The 26,309-nt window shown below is 56.1% G+C and overlaps 1 protein-coding gene across 1 annotated transcript in view; it reads left to right on the top strand.

Moving 5' to 3' along the window:
- Positions 1-16,086: 16,086 nt before the first annotated feature.
- SLC7A5 (solute carrier family 7 member 5) overlaps positions 16,087-26,309 on the top strand; it is a 29,106-nt gene continuing 18,883 nt past the window's right edge. Inside the window, exon 1 of the mRNA XM_043898250.1 lies at positions 16,087-16,725. Coding sequence (XP_043754185.1) covers positions 16,194-16,725 — 532 coding nt within the window. The 5' untranslated portion in view covers positions 16,087-16,193. The remainder of the gene's footprint in view (positions 16,726-26,309) is intronic.

The following is a 26,309-nucleotide window of genomic DNA, read 5'->3' as shown; positions in this document are numbered from 1 at the left end:
ACATTCATCCACCTAGCAAGGTGCAGTGATACCCTCCATTTCATCTGGGCAGATAAAGAATAAATAGACTCATCACAGTCCATGAATAGCATCTAAGATCAAGGAGAACCTATATTATGGATGTGGTGTGTTTTGGCAGAGGTTCAGAGTTTTTCCCCAATCACAGAACTTCCTACGGTGTCAACAATTTATAGTCTGGCCCTGGGCTATTCCGTGTTCTGGCACCCACTAGAGAGAAAACAGTCCTGAACTTCCTTATACACATTTTCCCTGAAAAAGTGCAGCCACTCGCCAGCACCCATCGAATGACAGTGCTGAGCAAAGGCAGCGCAGCAAGCTTACCATCAGTTTGTGTGGGATGCGGTCACTTTTCAGCACAAAGCAGGACAGTTTGGGTGCATTGGTCACAGGCTTGAGTGCAGCTGCCTTGGCTGGTGCAGAGTATTGGGTGTGGGTGACTCCAAGGCTGCAGACCTGAGGGATCTAGGAGGGAAGGGGATATTTTAAAGTTTGGTTTGGACTCCAAATTGTTTCTTGTCTTTTGGGAAATTGTAGCCATCCTTGAGTCTCTAGCCCATCAGATTTTCCTGTGGTCGCCAGAACAAGTGGCCACAGATCAGGGCCCTCCTGCCTGCCTCTTGAAAGGGCCCTGTGGGGACACTGGGCCCACCCAGATGCCAGGATCATTCCCGCCTGGAGATGCTTAACCCAATCATACCCGCGGCGTCCCTCTGCTGGTTAAGGCCACACGTCCACAGGTCACTGGATCAGAATGTGGACATGCTCTCTGATTGTGGAGTGTTCCAGAACTCTACCATCCTCCAGGGAAGCCCTTGGATACACGTAGCCACTGAGCGCATAGAATGTGTTCTGTGTGACTGAGAACTGATTTTTTTTGGCTGTGCTGGGTCTTCATTGCTGCGTTTGGGCTTTTCTCTAGTTGCTACAAGCGGGGCTGCTCTCCAGTTGCAGTATTCGGCCTTCTCCTTGTGGTGGCTTCTCTTGTTGTGGCTCTCGGACTCTAAAGCACAGGCTCAGTAGTTGTGGCTCGCGGGCTTAGTTGCCCCATAGCATGTGGGATCTTCCCAGGCCAGGGATTGAACCCGTGTTTCCCTGCATTGGCAGGCAGATTCTTAACCACTGGACCACCAGGGAAGTCCCAAGGGACTGAGTTTTAATTGTACATAAGTTTAATCAATGAGAATTGAAACATCACATGTGAGAGGCCTGTGGCCAGCGTGCTGGAGTTGATGTGAACAGGGTTGTGCATTTATAAACACACCCTCAGGGTGTATGTTGCACCCCATTTACAGGAAACACTGTGCTGTCGCCTCGGCAGCTGAGGTTTCCGAGGCTCTTTCAGGAGCAGGTGGCGCAGGGCAGGGTCAGAAGTGCTGGGATGCGGGCCAGGGTGCAAGGACTGCAGAAGGATGGATCAGGGACACTGGTCACCCAGTGGCAGCTGAGCACTCAGCCCTCTGCTCACATCCTTCCTCAGCTATGCAGGCATCACAGAGTCGCTGCCACCAGGTACCCAGCGCCAGCAGGAAAGGTGGCCTCTGTTTACTGAAGCAGGACGCAGGTGACTGTTCTCAGACAAGATGGTTTAAAACAAACGTGGCCTTACAAGGATCGAGTTGAGTGGGGATGCTGGTGAAAGCAGATTGGCTTGAAGAGTCAAAACAGATGCTGAGAAAGAAATAAGATCAAAAAGGACACGTTTCTGTCCAGCCTCTGAGCTGACATCCCCGCTCAGTTATAATCGATAACTCAGAGGCATTTGCCCAACAACAGGGCTGTTACCACCCATGACAGTGACACAGCCGGGGGCAGCCTTCCCGGCCGGGCCTGGGCTGAGCATTCTCATGACGTTGAGCCATCCTCAACCCCGCTGCATGTCAGAACCATGTGGGAGCGCAGACCTGACCCCCGGTGCTGTGGTTCCCAGGGTCTAAGGAATGATGTTTTTAAAAAACTGCCCAGGCAACTGGGTTGGGTGGGCTGGGATGAGGTCAGCCCACTTACGTTTGTTACAAGAAGCCCTGTGAAAGTTCTGTGGGGTCACCCCTGGGTTTTAAAGGGGAAGCCGGGCTCACTAGAGAGGTTGGAGTCAGGAGGCGATGGAACCGGCAGGAAGCCCATCTGGATTGCAGGCCGCCGTCGGGCCAGGCACCGCCTTTCGCTCCTGTCTCTCTGATGTGTGTGACCGAAAGTGAGATACAGCCTCGCGGAAGAAACCCGAAGCCCCGAACTTGACGATCTCATTGTATAATGACCTGCGGTTCTGCCTTGATGGAAACGCCGACCCAAAGGCATGTGTTCAGGCAGCCTGCAGCTTATGAGGGTGGGGTTCTCAGGTATGGAAGGAAGCACAGTAATTGGAGGGGGTCTTTGGGTTGGGAGCTGGGGTTGATAGAGAGCAGCTGTGCGTCAACAGTCCACAGGCCATCCGTTCCCACGGAGACTTCAGGACAGAGAAAGGCCGGTGTCCAGAGGGGCCTTGCCGGAGGAAAAAGGACTACGGGGCCCTGAGCCAGACAATGCCCACCCCTTGGTGACATCCTGTCCCAACAAGAGCCCCGAGAGCAGGTGGTGCTTTCGTCTCCTCTTTCATGTCCACGCTGGGCCTTTCTCTGCGCACAGAAGTCTTAGTCTCCCGGTAGGTGTTCTGCTTTGTAGGTTATTTTTAAAATCTGGCATTAGCCCTGGGACTCTGAGATTCATGGAGCCCGGACGCATTGAGCAAAACCACAAACAAGGGGAGGAAGGACGTTGGTCTCAGCCCTCAAAGCCATGGTACAGAAAACAAACACCAGTCCCACCACTCCCCATTCTGAGAGGCGGCCAGACGTGGGGCCGAGGTCGTCGGGTCTGTGGGACCCGCTCGCTGTGAGGTGACTGTGACTGAGCTTTGTGGCCTGGGATTCCGGGCCAGCCTTTAACTTCAAAGCTTCCCCACTTTGCTTTCATGTTATTTTCTCATTTTGTCAAAGTACAAATGTGGACCCTGCCCACACCCGCTCCGTTGTCCATTCTGTGCCGACCGGGCATCCAGCCCCTTCCCATGCAGCAGCCCCCATGCCATCCCTGGAGGCCCCACTCCCACCTGCCTGATGTCGGCTCCTCCTCCTCTCCCGGGACACCCGCTCCCCGGAGCTCCCGACCACTCCTGGTGTGGCCCCCTGTACCCCAGCAAGAGTGGGGTTCCTCCTCTGTGGGGGTCGTCCCTCCATCCACCCAGCACTAGGGCCAGCCTTGAGGGTCCCCCGGGACCCCTGCCCCTTCCTCCCACGTGCCAGGCATCCAAGGGTCCCGTTGGTACAACCCTCCCTGCCGAGCCTCCCATCCTCCATTCTCCACGTTCGCACTGCCCCCGCCCCAGCCGCCCCGTCTCAGACAGTATTGTCGCCAGCCCTCTGGTTTTGCCACATCCGGCATCTCCCCCAACCACCCACTCTTCTCTTAGAAGAGACTTGGGTGGGAAACAGCAACTTGACCATTCCTCCTGCTTCCATATTCAAGACCACGGCTTCTGCTAAACTTAGGAGGAAGCACGAACTCCCTTCCCATGGGTCTGGGGTGCAGCCCCCACCCAGCTGGGGTTGCTGTGCCCCGTCCATGGGCCTGGGCATCAGTCAGTCCCTTCTCCACAGCCTTGCCCAGAGCATGGCATCTTTGCCTCCTCACCCCAGCCACGCCCGGGCACCCTCGCTGTTCTGATGCTGGCACCTCGTTCCCTGCTGTTTTCCCAAAGGCGGTGTTCTCGCTTGCCTGCTCTCAGCGCTGGGTGAATACCCGCTGGGCAGACACTGCCCGAGGTGCTCTGGCTCCAGGGGCTGCCGGCCACCCCCATCAGCTGTGCCCGCTGCCCTGACCCTGGACGGCTGCCCCTCCCAGGAGCGTCCTAGCCCTCCAGTTCTGCGCCTGACCTTTCCTCCACCCCCAGACTCCCCTCCTGTGATGTTCTCCTCCATCACCCAGCCCTCAGTGATGGGGGCCTCCCACCCGTGCATGCTTCACCTGTATCACATGTTCTCAGGTGCTTACAAGTCGCCCACAGGCCATGGGTCCTCGGACAAAAGTTTTGTCCTTCCGAAGTTAGCCGTCATGGCATGTTAGCTGAGTAGATGGAAGAAAGCAAAGGTATTAGATGTTTCAGATCACCAGAAATTCACCTCCAATCAGGGAATCTGGTGCTTATAACTTGAGAAGTCCAGAGAAAGTAAGCAAAGTGCAACAGGCATGAAGGAGGCATAGAATCTGCATGAAGCAGGCGTGGGGCAGGTGTGGGGCAGACATGGGGCCGGTGTGGAGCAGGTGTGGGGCAGACATGGGATAGATGTGGGCAGATATGGCACAGGTTTGGGGCAGGTGTAGGGCAGATGTGGGGCAGGCATGGAACAGGTGTGGGGCAGGCATGGGGCAGGTGTGGGGCAGACGTGGGGCAGGTGTGGAGCAGGTGTGGGGCAGACATGGGATAGGTGTGGGCAGATATGGCACAGGTTTGGAGCTGGCATGGGGCAGGTGTGGGGCAGACATGGGACAGGTAAGGGGCAGGTGTGGGGCAGGTGTGGAGCAGGTGTGGGGCAGACATGGGACAGGTGTGGGGTAGACATGTGACAGGTGAGAGGCAGACATGGGACAGGTGTGGGGCAGATGTGGGGCAGGTGTTGGCAGAAATGGCACAAGTTTGGGGCAGGTGTGGGGCAGAGGTGGGACAGGTGTGGGGCTGACATGGGACAGGTGTAGGGCAGGTGTAGAGCGTGCATGGTTCACCGTGGAGAGGCAGAGAGCAGCCACACTGCTCGGCCCTCACAACAGGAGGCATCGTGTAGAGGAGTTAACATCCTCCCAGACATTTCTGAAATGCAGAATTGAACTTCAAGCTCCCAAAATCTGCCTTCGCTGCTCCGACCTGCCATCCCTGCCCTGGCGTGTGTGACATTGTCCCCTCAGCCTCTGTGCTGGAGCTGGGAGGAAGGGCCAGGTAGCCCAAGTGAGCAGCTCTGAAAAACGTGGGGGCAAAGAACAGAGGTCCCTCCAGAAGTGATAGGATCACAAGAGCCTCCTGGCCCCCGGCCCTGCTCAGCACAGCGTGGTGGGTGCGGACTCGGTCCGGGGCAGTTTCATTGTGAGAAACAGCCCAGCTCAGGTTCCCTGACCTGACCCACAGGTTGGGTCACACCTTGGGGGCTCTGCAGTAGAAATGCCCAGCTCCCGCATCTGTGGAAAAGTTCAAATGTGCGTCAACAGGAAAGAAAGATCTTCTGTTTCCGCCATCCTTAAGATACATTCACCAACCACTGCATTGAAGATAAAAGCTGGATATTTTTTCAGTGTTGAGATTATTCTGTCAGAATTTCCTCAGTCAGTGAGTTTGTTTTCTTTTACTGGAATTGAAATAGGGAAATTATTTTTAAGCAAAGAAAAACCGTCTGATCCTTTTTACTGAACTCTGGAAATCCAGAGGGGGGCCACCCTCCAGGTGTGCTAGCTCCCTGGACACATAAACACAAATCAAAAGTGTGAACATCAAAAACAGGCCTGACACTCAGGCTCCACTCGCCATGGTCTCTGCCTTGTTTCATAGTTTCGAAATGACACATACACCTCCACTCCAGTCTGACAACGCTGTTTATCGAACACCCCCTGGCCGCGTGTCCCCGTTAGTGGGCAAGACAGTCGGGGAATGTGGGTGACGAGACAACAGACAAGCTGAGACCCCAGCCCCTGTGGTGTCTGCATCAGCAGGGAAGATGGTCCAGAGACAACGGGTGGGGGCGAAGTGACAGGTGGCCAGGCTCTGAAAAAAGCACAGTGGGGCAGGAAGCCAGGTGCCCGGCCAGGGTGGGTTTCACTGAGAAGCTGACAACGTTGCAAAGACTTGCATGAGGGGAGGGGGTGGGCCGTGCAGATACCAGGATGGTTCTGGAAAGTTCAGGAGCGGCAGAGAGGCCAGCGTGGCCAAGATGCGGTGCGTGAGGGTCACAGTGGAAGGAGAAGAGGTCAGAGACTGACCAGACGAGCCACATCCAGAGTAGACTTGGGGGTCACATGCAGGGATGGGGGGCTTTGCTATGAGAAGCCTGAGGACAGCTACGGGGCACATGCACGTCTCACCCAGGTTCTCAAAGAGGGGAGACGCGGGGTGACAGACAGACCCCAGCTGGAAAGCCCCCTGAAGGAGTGAGAAGTGTCAGGTGCGGGACACACTTGTGTTGTGATCTCCAGCCCTACCAGCTGGGAGTGCGAGAGAAAGCGGGGCGTCAAAGATAAGGGGACTTCCCTGGTGGTTCAGTGGATGAGAAGCTGTCTGCCGATGAAAGGGACATGGGTTCTATCCCTGGTCTGGGGAGATCCCACGTGCCACAGGGCAACTAGGCCTGTGCACAACTACGGACCCCGCACGCTATGATCCGTGCCCCCAACAAGAGAGGCCCCCACAATGAGAAGCCTGTGAGCAATTAAGATCCAGCACAATCAAAAATAAAAATAAAATAAATAAATAATATCTTGGGGAGAGAAAAAAAAAGGACAAGGCCAAGGGCCTTGGTGCAAACAGCTCGGAGGATAGAGTTGCCCCCAGCTAAACTGGGGAGGCCGGGCTGGAGAAGTTCTTGGGAGGTGATGGAGAAAGCTGATCAAGGCTGGAAATTTCCCACTCCCTGAAGCTCTTGAATGCTTGCTCGTTTTCTCTTTCTTTCTTTTTGCCACAACCACGTGGCATGGGGTATCTTACTTCTCTAACCAGTGATCTGCAGTGGAAACATGGAATCTTAACCACTGGACCACCAGGGAAGGCCCTTTGGGGTCATTTTAAGTTTCGAGAGCTGTGCTTTTAGACTTAGCCATCTTGTTTTTCCATTACCCACGCATTTCTAGAACCTAAAAGGGGCAAAACCTAAAGCAGGGGTGTACGCTGACTGGAGGAAGAGTCTCAGACCCTCAGCCAGCAGGGCAGCCCCACGGGCCACACAGGAGCCCAAGCTGCTTTGGGGCGACATGGGTGATGCCCCCAAAACGGACTGCTTGGCAATCGGAAGCAGGGAGCAGGGTCACATCCTGGGGCATCTGGGATCTCCCAAGGGAGCTGTCCAGCCACACGGATGTGAGCGACAGAGCAGAGGCCTTCCCGTCGCCGTGTCCACTCGGGATGGAATCATGGATAGGCCAGGACAGATCATGCTGGAGTCCTTCCTGCCTGCCTGAGCTGGCCACAGGGAGCTGGCTTAGCACTCTAAGCTACCTCATTCTCCCCGCTTCAGTCCAGATGTCCCCGAGGTGGCCAGCCCAAGGAAGGAGGGGACGCTGGGTCCCGATGACCTGAAGGCTCACATAGTCATCTACAGGACCCTAGTAAGGGTCCTGGCAGGACAGCGACTCACCTGTTCTCCTTCCTTCCAGGCAGAAGCTGGTTCTCCAGGGCACTTTCCCCAGCTGCTGCGGCTCTGGGCTCTGTCCCCTCCCTCTCTTAGGAAAGGCTGGGCTGCCCAAGGAGCTAGTGTTGGTGTTGAGGGAGAGGCTGGCGGGGGACACGGTGCACCAGCCAGGTGGACCTTCCCTGTGCCTGCAGAGACTAATGAAACAGCGAGACCCAAGGGGGCCCCACGCGGAGGAGCTCCACCTTTTATAACATCTCACAGTGGTTTGGGGCCACTGAGACCATGAGCCACAACCCAGAGGCTTTAAACACCTGAAGTTTGTCCTCTTGGGGTCTGGAGGCTGTCAGGGAATGTTTGACGGGAGGATTCCTACGTGCTGTCTCTCATGAGTCCTTTGTCCCTCTTGGGGTCTGGAGGCTGTCAGGGAATGTTTGACGGGAGGATTCCTACGTGCTGTCTCTCATGAGTCCTTTGTCCCTCTTCAAGCGGAACAGCATGCTGCTCCCAGGGACTGAGGTCATTGTGTGAGGCAGACTTGGGTCTCCTTTAGTAAACATTCTCTTTATGACAAAACTGCTTAGTCTCGTTCCCCTTTCTTGAGATATGGATTGTGTCCTGACCTTGTGACTAACATTACCCCTTGTTCCCTTGGTAACGGTTGCTGTACGTTTGGTTTTCTGATCTCTATCATTCCCGAAAGAAGTTTCATGTACTACAGCCTATATATACTCATAGGAAAATCATTAAAGCACCTTTGCTCCATCAGAGCTTAGGTCCCCAGGTCTTTTTTGTCTCTCTCTCTCTCTCTTTCTCTCTCTCTCTCTCTCTTTTTCTGGCTGACTCTCTGGAGCGTGGAGACCCGTCATGCTCACTTTTCTGCCCGGGCTTCTAAGACCCCCTCAAGAGGGCGCCTGGTGCCTTCGTGAGCGATGCAAGTCCTGTGTCAAGGATTTTATTGGTCCTCTGCGTAAACCAAGGGATATCAGCCTCTTTCTCTCTTTCACTTTCTTATCGTCGACTCCGTACCACAAGGTTCTGGTCCATTAAAGGACCCTGACAGGAGGCCTGCAGTCCGATGTCAGGGCCAAGCCCCCTGCAGCCTGAAGGGGAGGGTCCTGCCTGCCTCTTCCGACTCCCGTGTCACTGGTGGCCTTGGCTTGTGGCCGCGTCCGCCCAGCCTCTGCCTCCACCAGCACCCGGTGTCCGTTGTCACGTGGCCGTTTCTTATGAGGATACCAGTCCTATGGGGTTAGGGGTCACCCTGCTCTGAGATGACCTCCTCCTAACTAGTTCTACCTGCAGTGGCCCTACGTCCTGAGGAGGTCAGGGGTTAGGGGTTAGGACTGCAGCGCCCTGTTTGGCAGGGACACTCTTCAACTGTAACAGTGGGCAGGGCAGCAGCACATCCCAGAGGAGCCCCCCACCCCAGGGCAGGGCAGGAGGGGAGCAGAAGTGTAGACTGCACTTTATCCATGTGAAGAAATCGGACTAGAGTCCAGCGGCCAGTCCTTTGCTGGTCAAGCCAGGCACCTGGAGCAAAGCCCAGGAGGAGGACTCTGCATCACAAACCTAGACGTGCAGGGGTAGGACCCAGACAGGTGGCCAGGCTTGACCAGGGGCCCGCGCTTGTCATGGGATGGCTGTGGATGGGCCACATGTCTCCTCTGACACTGGGTTCAGCTGAGCCCTACCTGGAAGGTCAAGGGCAGAATCGGGGCACCCAACTGGCCGGTCCCCAGGCCCCGAAAGGTCACTGTCTGTCTCACCCTCACACCGGCCACCAGCCACAGCTCTGTCAGGAATGGGGGCTTCACCCTGCTGCCTCACCCACCGCCCCCAGAGGCCAGAGGTGATGCCGTACCCTGCGTGGATGGGGACCCTGAATCCAAAGCCAAGATGCGTTTCCCATCCCCCCATCCCGAAGCTCCATTAGCCTCTCCATTAGACGCAGAGGCAGGGTTTGAACCCGGGGCTTCTGACTGTAGGCCTGCATGCTTTTTTGTTTTTTTAAGGTACAAATCCACATAATAATAATAATCCTGGCTTCCCAGGTGGCATAGTGTTAAAGAATCTGCCTGCAATGCAGGAGATGCAAGAGACATGGTTTCGATCCCTGGGTTGGGAAGATCCCCTGGAGAAGGAAATGGCTACCCAGTCCAGTATTGTTGCCCAGAGGATCCCATGGACAGAGGAGCCTGGTGGGCCACAGTCCCTGGGGTCTCAAAGAGTTGGACACGACTAAGCACATACACACACACACCCCACATAATATGAAGTTAACCATTAACCATTTTAAAGTGAACAATTTGGTGGCATTTAGGGTGTTCACACTGTTGTGCAACCTTCACTATCATCTGGTTCCAAGAAGTTTCATCACCACAAACCTGCTGCCACTCACTCCCACGCCCCTCTCCCGCCCCAGGTACCACCATCGCACTTGGTATCTCTCCAGCCTCAACGTCCTTTGTCATGTAAATGATACCAGACACTCCCAGGCATCCAGCCACTGCACTGAGCAGAGGGTTTTCCCAGTTCGTCCTCATTGTGGTAGGTCAGTGACTCACTCCTTTTTATGGCTGAACTGGACAGTCTCTTGCGTGCATGGACTGCCTGCATTTATCCATTCATCCATCCATTCCCTGATGGCCAGTCCTGAACTCTCAAGCCCTGTTTGCCACCACAGTATTGCTTCTCTAGACCCCTCAACGAGCAGGGCCAGCCTTCTGAGCACATCAGTCAGCCCCCACAGCGGCTGCCACAAGCCTGGAGCCTGGGTGCCAGGCAAACTCTGATTTTTCTTTTTTTAACTTAGTGGAGACCACCATGGAAAACCTAGCCTTGGTGTCTCCAGCTTTGTTTCCACTGTTACTCAAAATCCCCAGGCCTTGGTTCCACTCAGAATTATAGACAATCACCATGTCCACCCTGCAAACTTCAGAAAATTGGGTGACCTTGCTGAGCAACTGGAGGGCGCTGGAAAGCCTGTGTGGGGGAAGTCACGGAGCCTGCCCTCCACAAGAATGGGGGGTTTCCAATGAGAGAAATGAAACTTTCAGGAGCCCCCAGGAGAGCTAAAATAAAGCTACCTGTGGCCAGAAGAAGTCACACTCATCAATCTGGTCCAGAGGGCAGGTGGCCTGGCTGGCTGAATGGGAGGTCACAGCATCACAGCTACGATCGAAGGCCCACGGTGGGTCTGAACCTGGCTGACCACTCAGTGAACTCCCTGCCTGTCTTATTCCTCCAGCCACAATCGGGGTCAAGCTATGGCTGATGCAATAATTAAATGACATAAAACATCTTCAAGTCCTGGTTTGGGCTCAACAGTCAATGTGACGGTGATGCCACACATGTGCTGGGGAAACAGAACTGAAGTTCTGAGACTGCTGAGGGCCGTCCCCTGTTCACACATGCAGACAGGAAAAAACTAACAGCGGAGCACCACCAAAGCATGGCTGTTAAGAACGAGTTTTCTGAAGAGGAAAAGACACTTGCTACATGAAAAGGACACAAACTTGAGTCCCATACGATTGTGGACAGACACAGCAGGGCAGCCACACGAGGCAGGGTGGCTTCCACATCAGTGAAGGGCTTATCGGGTACATTTTTTTCCAGGAAAAAGAGTGAGTTGAGAGAACGATTCAGGCCCTGATAGGAGTCTGCATACTCAGGCCATCACCCTTGGATTCTGCGGAGGAATTACAACCACAAATCTTGAGTGGCAAGAAGGCTGAGACTGTTACAGCAAGCAAAGAGCCATCCATTTACCAGTGTCCCAGCCTTCTGCCTCTTCGCCACCATCTGCGGTTGCTTCCAGCGAGACAGAGCGATGATATAGGTCAAGCTAGCCAGAGAGGGAGGCTGCTAACTCTCTCGCTCTCTGAGAGGCTGACACAGTGTCTCACTGAAACTTGAAACAACGTGAGAAAGAAGCACCATTACTCCCCCCACCCTGGTGCAAATGTGGAAGGCGAGGCTCAGGCTGACCCCTCACCCCCACCCCCAGAGCACCCCCTGGAGCCTGGGCCACCAGCCCATCCGCACATACAAAGAAGTGCAATTCTGGACCAGCTGTCGAAGCAAGAGCACCCTGAGTGCCACCCAGGGGCACGGGCACCTATTAGACCTTGGGGATGCCCTGCCTGTCAGAGCCCAGGGTCTGTAGGTGACGCAGAAAGTCACTCTCTCTCAGTCTGTTTCATGGGCTGTATGTATGCATAGACACAGCAGGCTTTGCTTCCAGTGAAATGCACCTCCCGACATTTGCTTGGAATGCCTATAAAGAACATTGACTCCACTTCTGCTGATTAAAGATTTTTTCAGACCATTCAGTTCTCCCCAACTGTTTCTTTCCCAAGGTGAAAAATTTCAGAGTTTGTCCCTCTCCACAAATAGGCAGAGACCAAGCCAGACAGGCAGAAAGGCGTCTTCATAGAGACTCGTATGTTCCCTGAGGAAGATCATAAACCAGGGCAGGAGAGAAGGGTGCAGCTGGGTTTGGAAAGGGAGGCTGAACTACAGGCTGTTTCTGTGTTTGTGACTAAATTTTCTTTCAACGTTGGGAGTTTGTGAAACTGAGCTTTTAAACAAGATTCACCATGTAAAGAGAGTATGTTTCACTGTAGATAGTTTAGGAACAATAGAGAAATAGAAAGAAGAAAAGGTCATATAGCATGTGCATGTCCCCCACCCACACACACACATCTGAAGGTGGCTGCTGTTACCATCTTGGTGTAAATTTCTTTGATTTTCCAGCCACTTTATAGGCACCACTACTACTACTGGGGGTTGAGTTGTTCTTTTGGGATAGACTCTGATCTGAGCACTCCCCACATATCAGTTCATTTGCAGTAGGTACTATTATTCTCATTTTACAGAAAGTGAAAATGAGGCCCAGAGTGGGGTAGGTCTGCCCAAGTTCCTTTAGCAGGTATGCAGCGGGCCCAGGTGGGGACTCGGGCAGTCTGACCTTCAAGCCCATGGTCTCTGCCGCTGCTGTGAAATCGTCTTCACATATTCTTTGCCCCCAGTTTTATTGACATATAGCCTGGTGCGCATTTCAGACATACAACACAGTGATTTGATATGTGCTTATTTTGCAATGTGATGACCCACATAAGTTCAGTTCTCATCCACCACCTCGCATATCTCCACCCTTTTTCTTGTCATGATAGGTCTTCAGATCTACTCTCTGAGGAGTTTCCAAGTATGCTGCACGGCATCATTAACTATGGTCATCAGGCTGTACATTAGACCGCCCCTGCCGGGACTTATCCATCTCATAACTGGAGCTTGTGCCTTTGTCCACCTTCACCCGCTTCACCACCACCTCCCCGTTTTCTGCAGCCCACATTTTGCCATGAGGAATCTAAAAATTCACTGAAGGTTTGGAAATAACAGGAGAGAGTTCAGAGAGCCGGCAGAAAATCTTCAAGGCAGCTCCTACATTGGCCCAACGTACAGCCTACCCTTCCTGTGACGGGCTTTTCTCTCTCAAGGCTGGACCCAGAGCTGCTGAGTCCCCAGACAGGAGAGACTTCCCCAAGGGGGTCATAGTGTGCAACCCCTGACCCAGAGACACAGCTCCTCCCACTGAAGTGTGTCGACACTGGGCTCAGCTTCTCCAAGGCCAACACTCCCTGTTCCAAGAGGCCCTGGGAAAGCCTCCTCCGCAGAAGAGGCAGTGACCTTGGGCCCAGATTGCATCCTGCAGCTGAGAATCAAACTGCTTGTTCCTCCAAATGTGGCAGCTCTCCCAGAGCTCAGCACGTACCTGGGCTCCACCAGAGCACCCCCAGGGCCCACCAGATAGGACTCTGGAACACTGTACTCCATTATTTCACTCATCTTTATGTCAAGAACACATTGTGCTTAGAGGTGTACCTCCAGGTTTTTAATGGCTGTGCTGGATCCCACCACACGGATGTAGCAACATTTACCAAAGCAAGTCCCCAGGAAGTTTGGATTATTTCCAGAGTTGGCGACTCCGTTCTTAAAACTACAATAAACAATCATGTAGCCAAAACTCAGCACACTCCTTACCACCTTAGATCTATTTCTGCAAGTGGAATTACAGGTCAGGTGAGACACATGGTTTTAAAGTTTCTGACTGAAACTCCCAAGCTCTCCCTGTAGAAATGCCCGAATTATTCTCCACCAATCCTTGTGAGAATCAATGACATAACTCTTAAGAAACTACTGGCTAGCACTGAAAAGAGTGGGCTTCCCTGGTTGACTCCGTGGTAAGGAACCCGCTTGCTAATACAGGAGACCCGGGTTTGATCCCTGGGTCCGGGAGATCCCTTGGAGAAGGAAATCGCAACCCACTGCAGTATTCTTGCCTGGGAAATCCCATGGACAGAGGAGCCTGGAGGGCTTCAGTCTATGGGATTGCAAAGAGTTGGACACTGAGGGACTAAAACAACAACTGAAGGGGTCCACAGAGTGAGCAGAACTGAACCTGCCTGGGATAAAAAGTTGCCTTGTTGTCCACCAGATGGTGCTGTTAGCTAAGGTTTTTGCATCCTGCATGCCAAGTCTGCTGTCTCCTGCGTCTCCTGCATTGGCAGGTGAGTTCTTTACCACCAGCTAAGGTTCTAGATTTCCAGTAAGGGAAGTCTGAGGTACACACACACACACACATATAGAAAAATCAAGTTTACCCTTGGAAATACAGTACAGTCTTATATGAAAACCAGGTAGAAACTGACAATGGTGGCACAGCTGCCATGAGATGGTGGAAACACCACTGGAGGTTGTCACCATCCAGCTATTAAGTCTTCTGCAGTTTCCCAGGAGCCCCCACGGGAGACACCAACAGTCCACGTGCATATCCCGTCCCTCCCGTCTCCCTTGTTAATTCTCACTCTAGGAAGGCTGTAGTGGAGTGGCCTGGTTCCTTCCACCTGGCTCTCTGGCCCCTTAGAGCCCTGGGCTTATCATGGTTGTTAATTTTACACTCTGATGTGCAATTATTGATTGCCTGTCTATGTCTGGAGGAGGTGGTCCAGGAGGTGTCTGCTCTGGGAGGACAGGGTGGAGGAGCTCGGGACCTCTCTTTAGAGCATTGCCAAATAACTGCCATCCCTGTGAAACAAATTTAGTGATAAATAAACCACAAGAAGAGAGGTGACAGAATGAGCACCATGTAGGTTCAGGGCACTGGTCAGACAAGTCCCGTTGTTCTGCTGAGACTGTTTCCTCATCTACAGTAACATCGGTAGCTCCTCTATTAAACGAGACTTTGTACACCGAGGACTCATGCCTGATAAAGGCTTGGAAAGTTTGCTTAGCTTTGGTTGGTCTGGTCTTTGCCAAGCAGCACCCTCTAAAAAGACAGTGGGGGTACTCTTTTGCTCCCTTCTGATGCCTATGTCAGAAGCTTTCTCTATCTCCTCTATACTTTAATAAAACTTAATTACAAACAAATAAATAAATAAATAAATAAAAAGACAGTGGGAAGAACAAGAGCTGAGAGGTTATTCCTGATTCCACCAAGTCACTGACTTAGACATCTTGCAAGCTAATATTTGTGCTGTGTGATCTTCCAGCTGCCAAGGCTTGTGGAAGTGTTTGGTTGGAATACTGCAGATGAAGGGCTGGCCTGTTGGGGAAGCGGGTGAGAGGGGACGTTAATTTGGTGGGGGGGATGTGGAAGGTCCAAATAATATGCCGTGGTTAACCACCCCCTGAGATGGGATTCTAAATTCTCTGTGCACATGTCAATTTCATCAGCAAGCATCTCTGACTCTTTCCTGCTTGCAGGCCTGCGGTGACTGGTCATCTTGCATTTTCTTCTGACTCTGAGCACTAGTTACCTGTTGCCCCTCTGACCCAGGTGCCTCTGGAGTCCTTCAAGGCTAAGGCCCTTTCACCCTGCGGACTGGTCTCCTTCAGGAAACCCTCATTTTGTCAATGTAACCAAGCTTTCTGCAGAGTCCGCTTTTTCCAGATTCTATGTCGCTGCTCCTCCAAGCCATGAGCCCTTGAACGCTGCTTACTGGCAAAGCGGTTCCCCCTGCGACAGAATGAGAATTTCCGAGCCCAGGAATGAATGAGCTCAGATACGACCTCAGCGCTCCCCTCTTCTCCGAGATCGCGCTCCCTCAGCCCTGGGATTTAGGGTCCCAGACCCAGCCTGGATCTCGAGAGCTCGCCACCCTCCCCCCCCCCACCCCCACTCCCCAGAGGCGGCTCTGACTTCTTAATATACTCCCCAGTCCCCGGGATGAGCGGACCAAGCGGGGTCCTACCACCTCGGGCCTTGGGCGCCCTCCAGGGCGGCAGGTATTGCCTCCTCTGACTGAGCCCTCAAGGCGCCCCAAATCCCACCCATCCTCTGCGGTGGCCCTACAGAGGTCGTCGGCCCCATTGTAACTCACCCGCTTCCGCTCGAGCAGCGGGGGTCCCCAGTGCACGCGGGAGGGGGGCGGGGATGACCAGGGGGCTAGTGAGCGGGGCGAGGAGTCCAGCGCTCCGCGCGCGCGCGGCGGATCCGGGATTCCTGGGACCACTTGGGGCCAGGGCCGCCAGCCATGCAGGTCACCGCGTGCTTCGCGTGAGCTGGGTGGGGGCGTCCAATGCTTCTCAACGGCTGCCTGGAGAAACCCCCCAGGGGAAGGCGCGTTAACGACGGCGGGCGGGCCGGGGGCGGGGCCTGGCCGATGGGCGGGGCCACCCCCGGATATAAATGGCAGAGGTTTCTTGGCTGACGCAGCGACCACGCTGGGAGAGCTGGTCCTCTCCGGTGGGCGGCGCGCGCCCGGTGTCCGGACTTTGCCGGCCCTGCCCGGCCCGGCCCTGCGCGGCAGCATGGCGGGCTCAGGCCCCAAGCGGCGCGCAGCGGCGGCCACCCTCCCGGCGAACGAGGAGGAGGAACGGCAGGCGCGGGAGCGGATGCTGGCGGCGCGGGGCGCGGACGGCGCGGAGGGCGAGGTGACCCTGCAGCGCAACATCACGCTGCTGAACGGCGTGGCCATCATCGTGGGCACCATCATCGGCTCGGGCATCTTCGTGACGCCCACCGGAGTGCTCAAAGAGGCGGGCTCGCCCGGGCTGGCGCTGGTGGTTTGGGCCGTGTGTGGCGTGTTCTCCATCGTGGGCGCGCTCTGCTACGCCGAACTGGGGACCACCATCACCAAGTCGGGCGGCGACTACGCCTACATGCTGGAGGTGTACGGCTCGCTGCCCGCCTTCCTCAAGCTGTGGATCGAGCTGCTCATCATCCGGCCCTCCTCGCAGTACATCGTGGCGCTCGTCTTCGCCACCTACCTGCTCAAGCCGGTCTTCCCCACCTGCCCTGTCCCCGAAGAGGCCGCCAAGCTCGTGGCCTGCCTCTGCGTGCGTGAGTACTGAGTATCGGGCCCCGGGACACCGGCGGGCGCGGGGCGGGGGGGGGGCGTTGGAGCTGGGGATGTGTGCCGAGCCGTGGTCGCCGCATTCTGGGCCTTCCCCGCACTCCTGGACCATCCCGACACCCTCGCCTCCCGCTCCCCGCCCCGGTCCGACCCCGCAGTTCTAGACTGAGGGCAATAGCCCCAATACCACGTGCGTTTCATTCATTCATTTACACACCACCTTGGGAACTCCGCAGTGAGTCACACACAGGGTCCCTGCCCTGAGACTGTGGCCGGTAGCGCCTTCCCACTTGGTCCATCTGGAGCCTGTTTAGCTGACCCTTACTTACTTCCTCAGAGGCACCCACGTGGAGTGCCTGAGAAGCCTGTTTTTTGTGTCCTTTGACTTCCCCAAGCCTTACTGTTTGTGGAGAGAGATCCTAGGAAAAAAAAAATCAACAAACGTCATTCAGACGTGCTCAGTCAGGAAAGGCTGACTCATACAAAACCAATAATAGTAAAATCGTGCAGCAGCAGTGAATGAGTTGCTCTTTTAGACAATGGAAGATTGCATCCTCTAGCCAGTCTTAAAAGAGGGGTGCTTACCTGCAGCTTAAGTGTGTGCAGGGTGGGCACACACTGGCTTTGGGATCCCCAGCTGTGCTGAAATACAGCCCCTGAGCACAGTCCACATGTTGGTGGAGGAGGTCCCAGGATGTTGGTGGAGGAGGTCCTGGTATGTTGGTGGGCTGCTTTCTGGTGATATTTCAGGAAAAAAATTTTTGTACTGAAAGCCACACGATTTTCGTTATCTCTGTCTATGGCTGCAAACGTCTCGGCAGACGTGCAGGGTGGAAGTGTCCGGCCACCTGATTGGAGGCTCTGCCTAAACCTTGAGGTGCACAGAGGTGTGGGGCCAGCAGGGCTGGTTTCCCTCCAAGCCCCGAGACTCAGGGAGCCGTGCCATCGTTTGGAGCGGCTTTTAACCAGCAGTACACACTGGCGCTGTTGGAATTCTGGAACCTGGGCACCAGCTCAGTGTGTGTGTGTTGGGAGGGGGGCTTTCAGAGGCATACTCTGGGAAGTGGTGTCCCTGGGAAACCTGAGACCCCCCCTCCCCCCCACAGAGCTGCCGTGCCGGGGGAAGGGGACCTCTTGCCTTTGAGGGGAATCTCAGCAATGAACATCTCAGCTTATAAAAACCTTTGGCCCAAATCTAGGAACAGTGACAGCGATAGTTGATCTGCCTGAGGGAGGGGGAACCTGTGGCTTCCAGTGGGCTTCTCAGATGATGCTTTGGGCCGAGTGAGGAAAAGCCCCTCTTTGTTGACTTTCTGTCAGTAGAATTTTCATTGTCCGATTTTCATTGTTGCTAGGTCTTGTTTAATGTTTGGGCCCAGGATGTGATGGCATAACACTGCCTTAAAGGGCCCTTCTGTGATCTTGGAAAGTGGATCCCTCACTTTCTCAACCTTTTGGGTTTAAGCAGGTGAAGCCACGGAATGGATTCTGGAGCGGCTGTGGCAGGTACGCCCTCACCAGGACTCCTGTGGGTGGCAAGGAGGGTCACATAAGTTCCACCCCTTTCCCGTGCGAGCTGGGATGACGTTCTTCACGTGTCCATCAGCCGTTCTCTGCTTTTTTCCTCTGAACCAGCCTTGCGAGTGTGTGTGTGTTGTATTTCCTGGTAGAAAAGGAGATTTTCAGTAACACAGGGATATGCTGTCTGAAGGAGGGAGCGCAGGTCTAGAGCCTGCCACATCTGGAGGGGGATGGGGGCTTGTCCGAGGCTGGCAGGAAGGTCACAACCACCCAAGGAAAGGTCTGCTCTTAGGTGCATCTGAGATGGCAGTGAAAAGCCACAGTTTCTAATTGTTGTTTAATTATTGCACACAGGCCGGGTTGTAGAACTTCCCCGAGGAGAAAGGGCCCTCCACCACGCGCTCCCTGAGCCCCCCTTGTGGCAGCAAGCCCGTGCACCCCAGCCCAGCAGCCCATGGCCTGAGCCGATGCCTGGCGAACGGCCCAGGGGCCCACCCTTTCAATAGCATGTTGTGGAGCCGCAGTTTTGCCGGTTGTCTTTCCTGCCCCTGGGCATGCCCCAGGACAGCTGCTCTCTGTGTCTGGTGGCTCGCATTGGCTCTGGTGCTTAGAATGATCCTGCGGACAAAATAAATGGGGGAAGGTCCCTTTTCTTGTAGGTCTGACAAGGAAATGACAGCGTGGGGCCGTTTCATGGTGCGACCCTGGGGTTTCCGTCTTTCTGAGTCATGAAGGTAAATGACACAAGCTCCGTGACTCTGCCGACAGCCCGGGAGTCTGCTGTGTGTCTAGGTTTGCAGGGGTCATCTATCACTTACTGATAGCACCTGAGATTCAGGTTACCCTGGGTTTTATCAGGGCGGCAGAGGTCATTCAGGTGAGTAACTGAGGATCTCTCCGGGCCAGACTCAGAACCTGTCTGAGTTGTGGACACAGAAGGTGACCTCGAGTCGCCCAACCTCCCCCTCTCCCTCTCCCACAATCCCCTAGTTATCACCCATCTGGTGGAACCTGGCAGGTCTGCTGGTGGCTGAGAGCAGGACTCTGCATCCCCTTCCAGCTTGGTGGCCCTTAGTAGGCCTGGAGAGCACAGCCTCCCTCCTTTGCCCAGGGGTCGGATGGGGTTGCCAAGGCTCCCCTAGGGTGAGCTGGCCTGCCCACATCACCCTCACTGGGGCAACCTGCGTGGAGTGGGGGTGGGGTCCTCAGCTGTTGTCCTCAGGGACCTATGACCTGGGATATCTTCTACTAATGTCCGGTGAAGAGCCTGCATTCTGCATGTGGACAGACTTGGGTTCTGTTTTAGAGGAATTCACGCGATCTCCCAGCCTGTTTCTGCATCTGTGACTCCTAGTATTTGTGGGAACTCTGCCATGACGTGTCTAATGCGTGTGGCACCCCACACAATGTGTCACACCATGGCCGTGATTGTTCTTGCCCTCCATGTCTTGAGCTAGAAGCCATTCCCCGCACCCCCTTTTAGTGTGGGGGATGGCGGCGTTTTAGCCCACCCCACTGGTGGCCCCTTCCAGCACTGGGGCAGCCATCACTAGCTAGCTCCAAGGCAGGATGGTCAGTTGAGGTCATGATCCGAAGAGGGTGCGTGTGGCAGCACACCCCTCCCCCAGGATTCCCGTTGTGGTCTCCCCTTCCTGGCAATGGGAGACCCTCCTGGCATGTCCACCACTGTGTCCTTGGGCCTCAAACCAGGCCTATCCCAGCAAGGCCGGCACACCATCCGCGCCCACTGCGAGCTGTCTGGATGTCTGCCAGCTGCCCGGCCTAAGCCCCTTGCCTCACGAAGCAGAGGCTGCTGGGTGTTTCCAAGGAGCTGGCGACACTGGGATTGCAGGCTGTGAGCTGAGTGCAGACAACAGCTGGGTAATTAGCCCTGAAATCCGACTTTCCCGGCCAGACATGAAAGCACTCTGGCCCAGTCACGGGGAGCGGGGGGTACTCGACAGAGCGCGTGACCTGAGGGAGGCGGGAGACACTGCATGGGCGTTTCTGACCCTTTTCCCCTGGGTCATGGGCCCCTTGATGATCCCGCAGAGTATGCAGACCCTGCCCAGAGATGTCCGCCCCAAACCCCCAATCGCAGGTTCCCAGACCCCCAGGACTGCTGCCCCCATCTTGGCAGAAACACCCAGCCTTTGAGGTCTGCCATCCCCCCACTTAACTGCCAGGGACACAGGGTGTCCTTCTCCTGAGCCATCTCTGTCTCCTGGCGTGTGGGAACACGGCCGTGTCTGTGGTGAGGGTGGAGGGTGCCGGGGTCTGGGACAGTGTCCGTCACCACGTCCAAGTGCCTGGTCATCAGGGGCAAACACTAGTGGATCTGAGGTTTGTTTCCTGGACTCCCTGGGAAACACTTCCCCCATATTCCACCCCCTGCCCCGTACCTTCCCCCACTGGGGAGTCAGACTCCTTACAGGGAGCTGTCTAGGAAAACATCATATTCCTCTCAAAACCTTCCCTTTGCAAATGACCTTCCAGAGCAGGGTGGCCAACAGCTGCCCTGTGGGTTCCAGCTGCCCTGTGCCACGGGCCCTGTCCTGTGCCCACGCTGGCCTCCAGTTCCTGTCCTCTTCTTCTGTGAGAGGTGCCAGGGACTGGGTGTACGTGATTCCATCCCCCCAGTTGGTGTGACCTTCCTGGGTCTGCTGGGTCTGGGTCTGGGGGAGCTCCCAGAGCACACCTGACCCCCCCGCCCCCCAGTTTTGCCCCTTCCCTTCCCCACAGTGGGACCACTGCCCCATCCAGCAGTGGTTTCTTGGCTCGTGGTTGGGGTCCTGTCTGCATCCTGGCAGGAGGCCCCCACCCAACTCTTTCCTTAGTCCTGGAGGAGTCCTGAATTCTTGCTTGGGAGAGCGGGCTGGGCGGGTGGCCTTGACACCCTCCTGTGCCGGAGGGAGTGGTGTCCATCCAGACCAGCCTCCAGGCAGGGGCAGTTCTCTGAGCCCCACCCACCCCACCCCCGGGGGATTTGCCTGCTCAGAAGCCTCCAGCATGCTGTAGGCAACCCAATCCGCCCTCTGAGTCACCCTAACCTTGGCTGCTGGCTGACAACCCAGAGGAGAGTCACCCCAAGTGCAGCCAGTACAGAACTGAGGCCTCTGCCCAAGGCGGGTACGCGATTCAGCCCTCAGCAGGGACACAGGCTACAGGGCTGGGTCTTCTTCACCTGGTCCTCATCAAGGACACCCTATCAGCTGAAAGGCTCATGAGGGCTCTGGCTGTGTGACCCAGGGCTGGGTGTTGGGCCTCTCTGGTCCTGGGTTTCAGAACCTGGAGCAGAGCAGCGCGGAGGGTGTGTGAGTTCCTGACCCATCGCAGCAGGGGTCCAGTTTCAGAAGGACTGTCCAGGCAAGAAATGACAGCAGGTGTGCCTGGCAAGGGGAGGGGGCAGGGAGGGGCTGTCCGATCAGGGGGTCTGGGCAGGTCACCAGAGTCTTTACAATCATGCATTTGTTCCCTGGGTTGTGGGGATTGGGGGGCGGGGGGGCGTCCCTCGAGAGTTGATGTGGCCCATCACAGGGGACCAGGGAGTGTCCTCGGGTCGTGTGGGCAGGGGGCTGTCTGCCTGCACTTTTGTGCGGGGTCCTCGGGCTCTGAAGTCAGCCTTGTGTAGTCCACATGAGGACTCGTGCTGGGTGTCACGGCTGAGGCAGGGGAACAGGTTGGGGACTGGGGCAGCCTCGCTGGGAGGTAGACACGCATGAATGGGGGTGCTCACAGCAGGGGGCAGGCTACTCCACCGTCACTGCTTCCGAACATCCTGCTCGGGACCCCTGCCCCAGGGCCCCAGCAACATGACAGGCTGCTTCAGAGTCAAGTCAGAACCTGCTCAGGCCGTGTCCTCTCCCCTCCAGGGATGTCAGTAGTGTGTGTGTGGTGGGGCCCTAAGAACTTGGCCTGGTTGATGGGTCCCCACCCTGACTGCAGTTGGGACCACCTGATTGGGAGGTGTGACGCCCAGGCCCCCCAGGCTGACCAGGTCTGCAGTAGCACAGTGCGGGAGCCTGTCACAGGCACCAGGGCTGAAGACCCCAGGCCAGGGGCCACTGCACAGAAGTGGGACTCAGGAGGCCTGGATGTCCTCATTGCTCTCCCCTAACTAGCAAACTAGGTTGTGGAGTGGGGGCCGCGGGGTCCCGTCACCCTCAGGTGCAGCAGGTTTGCGGTGGGGTGGGGGTTTCCAGACCATAGCCATGCGAGCCGGGGATAGATACTAACTGGAGACACCCGCACACACAGCCTCGGCTCCTTAGCACATCTTCACTCGGCTGTGACCGCTCGGTTAACTTGCAGGCGCACCGGTCAGGGCCTGCAGCAATATTCCCAGTTAGCTGATGAGGAAATACAGAGGCTCAGACCCGCTAAGTCACTAGCCCAAGATCACACAGCATGTGAGAAATCGACCAAGCTAGAAGGGACTCCTTCCTGTGGCTCCTGGGTGTTCTTGGGGTTTGGGGGGCCCCCTTTGGGAACCTCTGTTTATTCTGCAGGGCTCTGCTTTGGAAGAAAGCAATAAAATGAGATGTGGCTATTTGTGGAGTTTCCTGCCAATTTCAGGGCTTGTGTGTCAGCAGATCTCAGACTGGACTGAACCTGCCTCTTTCTGGTGTGTTTGAAATGAAGTGTCAGTCCCAGTTTCAGACGCTGGCTGAGACTTCTGCCTCTGAGCAAGGGTGGGGGAGCTCTGACCGGGTGTCACCCAGCCCAGGTTAAAAATGGAAAACACGAAACACATGTTCCAGGGCTGGTCACATTTGAAAACGTGACTCGGCCTATTAGTAATGGTTTTCATAGGAAATCAGTGATCGACAAGGGCCCTGTCCTGACTGGATTGAGGTTTTGCATTTGCCTGCTCCTGCATCCACGGCCTGTCTCTGCAGAGACTGGACATGGGAATTAGATGGAGCCCTGGGTCCCATCCGAACAGCCCCTGCGCCTGAAATTCCCTCATTTCTCTCAGTTCTCCAAACTCTGGACGCTCCGATCTTGAGTGGCCAGTGGTGGGGTCGTGGGTGGTCCTGGAGCCGAGCTGTCGCCCTGCGTAGGCTCTGCACTCCACCGCCTCTGGAAGTGAGGCTGGCCTCCTCAGATGTTTGGGGTATGGGTGGGTCCTGGGCATTCACTCTCTTGGAGCCAGTAAAGGTGAATTACACGTCATGAAGTCAGCTGCTGGTTCTCCATGTGGGTGCCCTGGACAGCACTGTCAGAAATGTGGGTTCTTGGGCCTGCCCAGTCAGGTGCTCTGGGAGGTGATACACTCAGTGGGACAGCAGTCTGTTATTGGGTTGGGCCAGTTAGGGCAGGAAGGGAAGAAATGCTGGGTGCGGGGCACAGGCCACCATGGGGGCTGGGCCTGGGAGTGGGGGGCTCGCCCCAAGCCTAGAGGACATTAGGGAGCCCAGGACCAGAGCCGAGGGCCTGGTTCACGGAGTACCCTCTGAGCCCTGGGTCCCTGCATGCTGAGCGGATTTGGACAATAGGGTCAAGGCAGGACACACACCCCGGAGCGACTTGCTGCTTTTTCAGCAGTCAGCCCCACTGCCAGCCACTTGGGCCACTCAAGCCCGGGGTCACTGGCCACAGTCCAGGAGCCTTGGCCCACCTGCAGCCAGGGCTCCAGGTCCAGATGCCCAGTGAGTGACCCTGTTTGACGGATGGAGGCTTCGACAACAGGCGGGCTGGCTGCCTGGGCCCGGGGCTCGTCCGGCCGCGGTTGCAGTGGTCAGCAACTGCTGCTCTCTGGCCCGGTACCAGCTGCTGCCTCAGGAGACCAGCTGGCCTGGCTTCCTGCAACCCATGCGGCCTGCCAGCCACTTCCTGTCCCATCCCAGGGCCCACCGAGGGCTGTCTTGGGGCGCCGCTGGGGGCCTGCCAGCAAAACTGATAAAACGGTGCTCATCTCCCTGGCATCTCAGCCCCTCCCACCTGTGTGGGGCCAGCAGTTACTCCTGGGCCTCAGACTGTCTTTTCCTCAAGCATTGGCCCTTCTTTTATCAAGGACCCTAAAGAGAAAGCACCTCTTTCAAAAAGACTCACTGGTAGCTTCTTGATAGTGAGGTTCCAGGCTCAGGGGCTCTGGCCCATGGGCCCTTCATCCTTTCATTCTGGGGAGAGGGGGATGGTCCCTGCAGACCTGGGGACAAGGGAGCGTCCATGGCTGCAGCCTCCTCACAGACATGGGGACAGTGGCTGAATTTTCTGATGAGTGGGGGCAGCCAGTCACCACATGCTGTGGTTCTGGATGGTTCTGTCGCCTGCCCACAACCTTGCTCTGGTGTGTTTGACCTCGATGCTCTGGTGTGTTTGACCTCGATGCTCTGGTGTGTTTGACCTCGAGTCAGCAGAGGGGTTGAGGGTGAGGGACCCTGAGGACACTGAGTGGGGTGTAGACAGTGGATGCTCATACTTCACCCCAACTGTTGAGGTTGTTATTTTGTTATTGGCATGCACAGAATCCAGGAGCAGCCCTGATAAGGCTCATCAGGGTTTTACCCTCAGTCAGAGAGGGAAATGGGTTTTGGTGTGTTTTGGTGTTTTTAAGTGAAAACAGCCCCCGCTGTGTTTCAAGCCCAGCATCTGCTGGGGGCTGGGAGGCTTGCCCCCAGTGGCTGACAGCTGACAGCCTGTGTGTGAAGAGTTATCGGAGGTGGACCCCAGGTCTGGAGAGTGAGATAACCGGTCAGGCCGGGGTGAGAGGTCAGGCTGGGCAAGGCTGGGCAGAGCCTTTGGGTGCTGCTCAGATAGATAAGTGCCCTGGTGCACGCCTCCATCTGTATGTTCGCCCGCTCAGAGCCCTTTCTTCTACCTGCAAGTCGGCATCGTGGGGTGGGAGTGGCTTGCGTTCTGCAGACAGGACTCTGAACTCAAGCCACCTGGTCAGCCAGGTTGCAGCTGGAGTTGGCACTCCTGGTCAGGCTCTAAGCGTGGCCAGCGGCCCAGGGGGCCATGGATTGCGAGCCTCCCACCAGGCCTGCTGGGGGTTGTTCCTCACTGGGCATCATGTCCTGCCCTCCCAGACATGAGAATGGGTACAAGTGCGGGAACAAGAGTACAAGTGCAAGTCTGTGAGTTTGTTGGGGGGATGGTGACTTTGCAGGAGGTGGCTGGCCCTCTAGCAAAAACCTGAGGCCCCGACCCCCTTGCAAGGTAGAACTGGGGTGCTCCTGCAGGGCAGCAAGGTGCCATGTCACAGCCAGACAAGGCCAGGACGGGCGCAGCCCTGAAAGCCTGTGGGACCAGCCACCAGGCCCCGCCTGCCCTGCCATCTGCCCACAGCCGCTCCTCTCCTGAGCCCACCAGGCTCTATCTTCCGGTCCCAGCTGTTGCCTGGTGTTTATCTGGGGGGTGTCAGCACTGGGAACCCCAAGGGGGCTGGCTTCCAGCCAGTGCCTGCCTGCTGGTGCCCTGGGGCGGACTGTGCCCCCTGCCCTGAAGCACAGGTGGGGGCTGCCCCTAACCAGGGTGGTGGCAGCAGAGGTCCTGGTTCCACCCGGATGACCCCTCCATCCGGCGGTGTGGAAGCTGAGGCGCCTTGTTGGGGTGATGGACTTAAAGCCAGGGCAGCCAGAGGCCGACCCAGCTTCCCAGACGGCCTCCCGGCCCTGCTGTCTAAGTCTGGGATGGGGCCCCATATAGAACGGACATTATGGGGAATAGTAAAGCGTTTACTCTTGGGCCAAAGTCAATGAACATTAACGTCTCATTCTATGTTTTCATTCCTCTTTCTGTAAAAGAAAGGAATATTACAGAGTCCCCTTTGTCCTGAGATCCGGCCCATTTCCCTCCCAGTCTGAGACAGAGCTGAGCTCAGGGTCCACGGGGCCCCGGGGGCCCCGGGGCTGGGCTTGGCAGCCACACCCCCTTCCTGGATTCTCAGGGTCTAGGACACCTGCCGGGCAGGGCCCTGGTTCCCTGAAGGCGAGGCCCTGGGGGCCCTGGGGCTGGGCTTGGCCAGCCACACCCCCTTCCTGGATCCTCAGAGACCTCATCTGTGGGGTGGGGAGGGGAGCCCCGCTCACCTTGGGTCGGAGAC

This window comes from Cervus elaphus, chromosome 4 (assembly GCF_910594005.1).
Source record: "Cervus elaphus chromosome 4, mCerEla1.1, whole genome shotgun sequence".
NCBI lineage: Eukaryota > Metazoa > Chordata > Mammalia > Artiodactyla > Cervidae > Cervus > Cervus elaphus.
The sequence above is the reverse complement of the archived record's forward strand: the minus strand, read 5'-3'. Positions and strand labels throughout refer to the sequence as shown.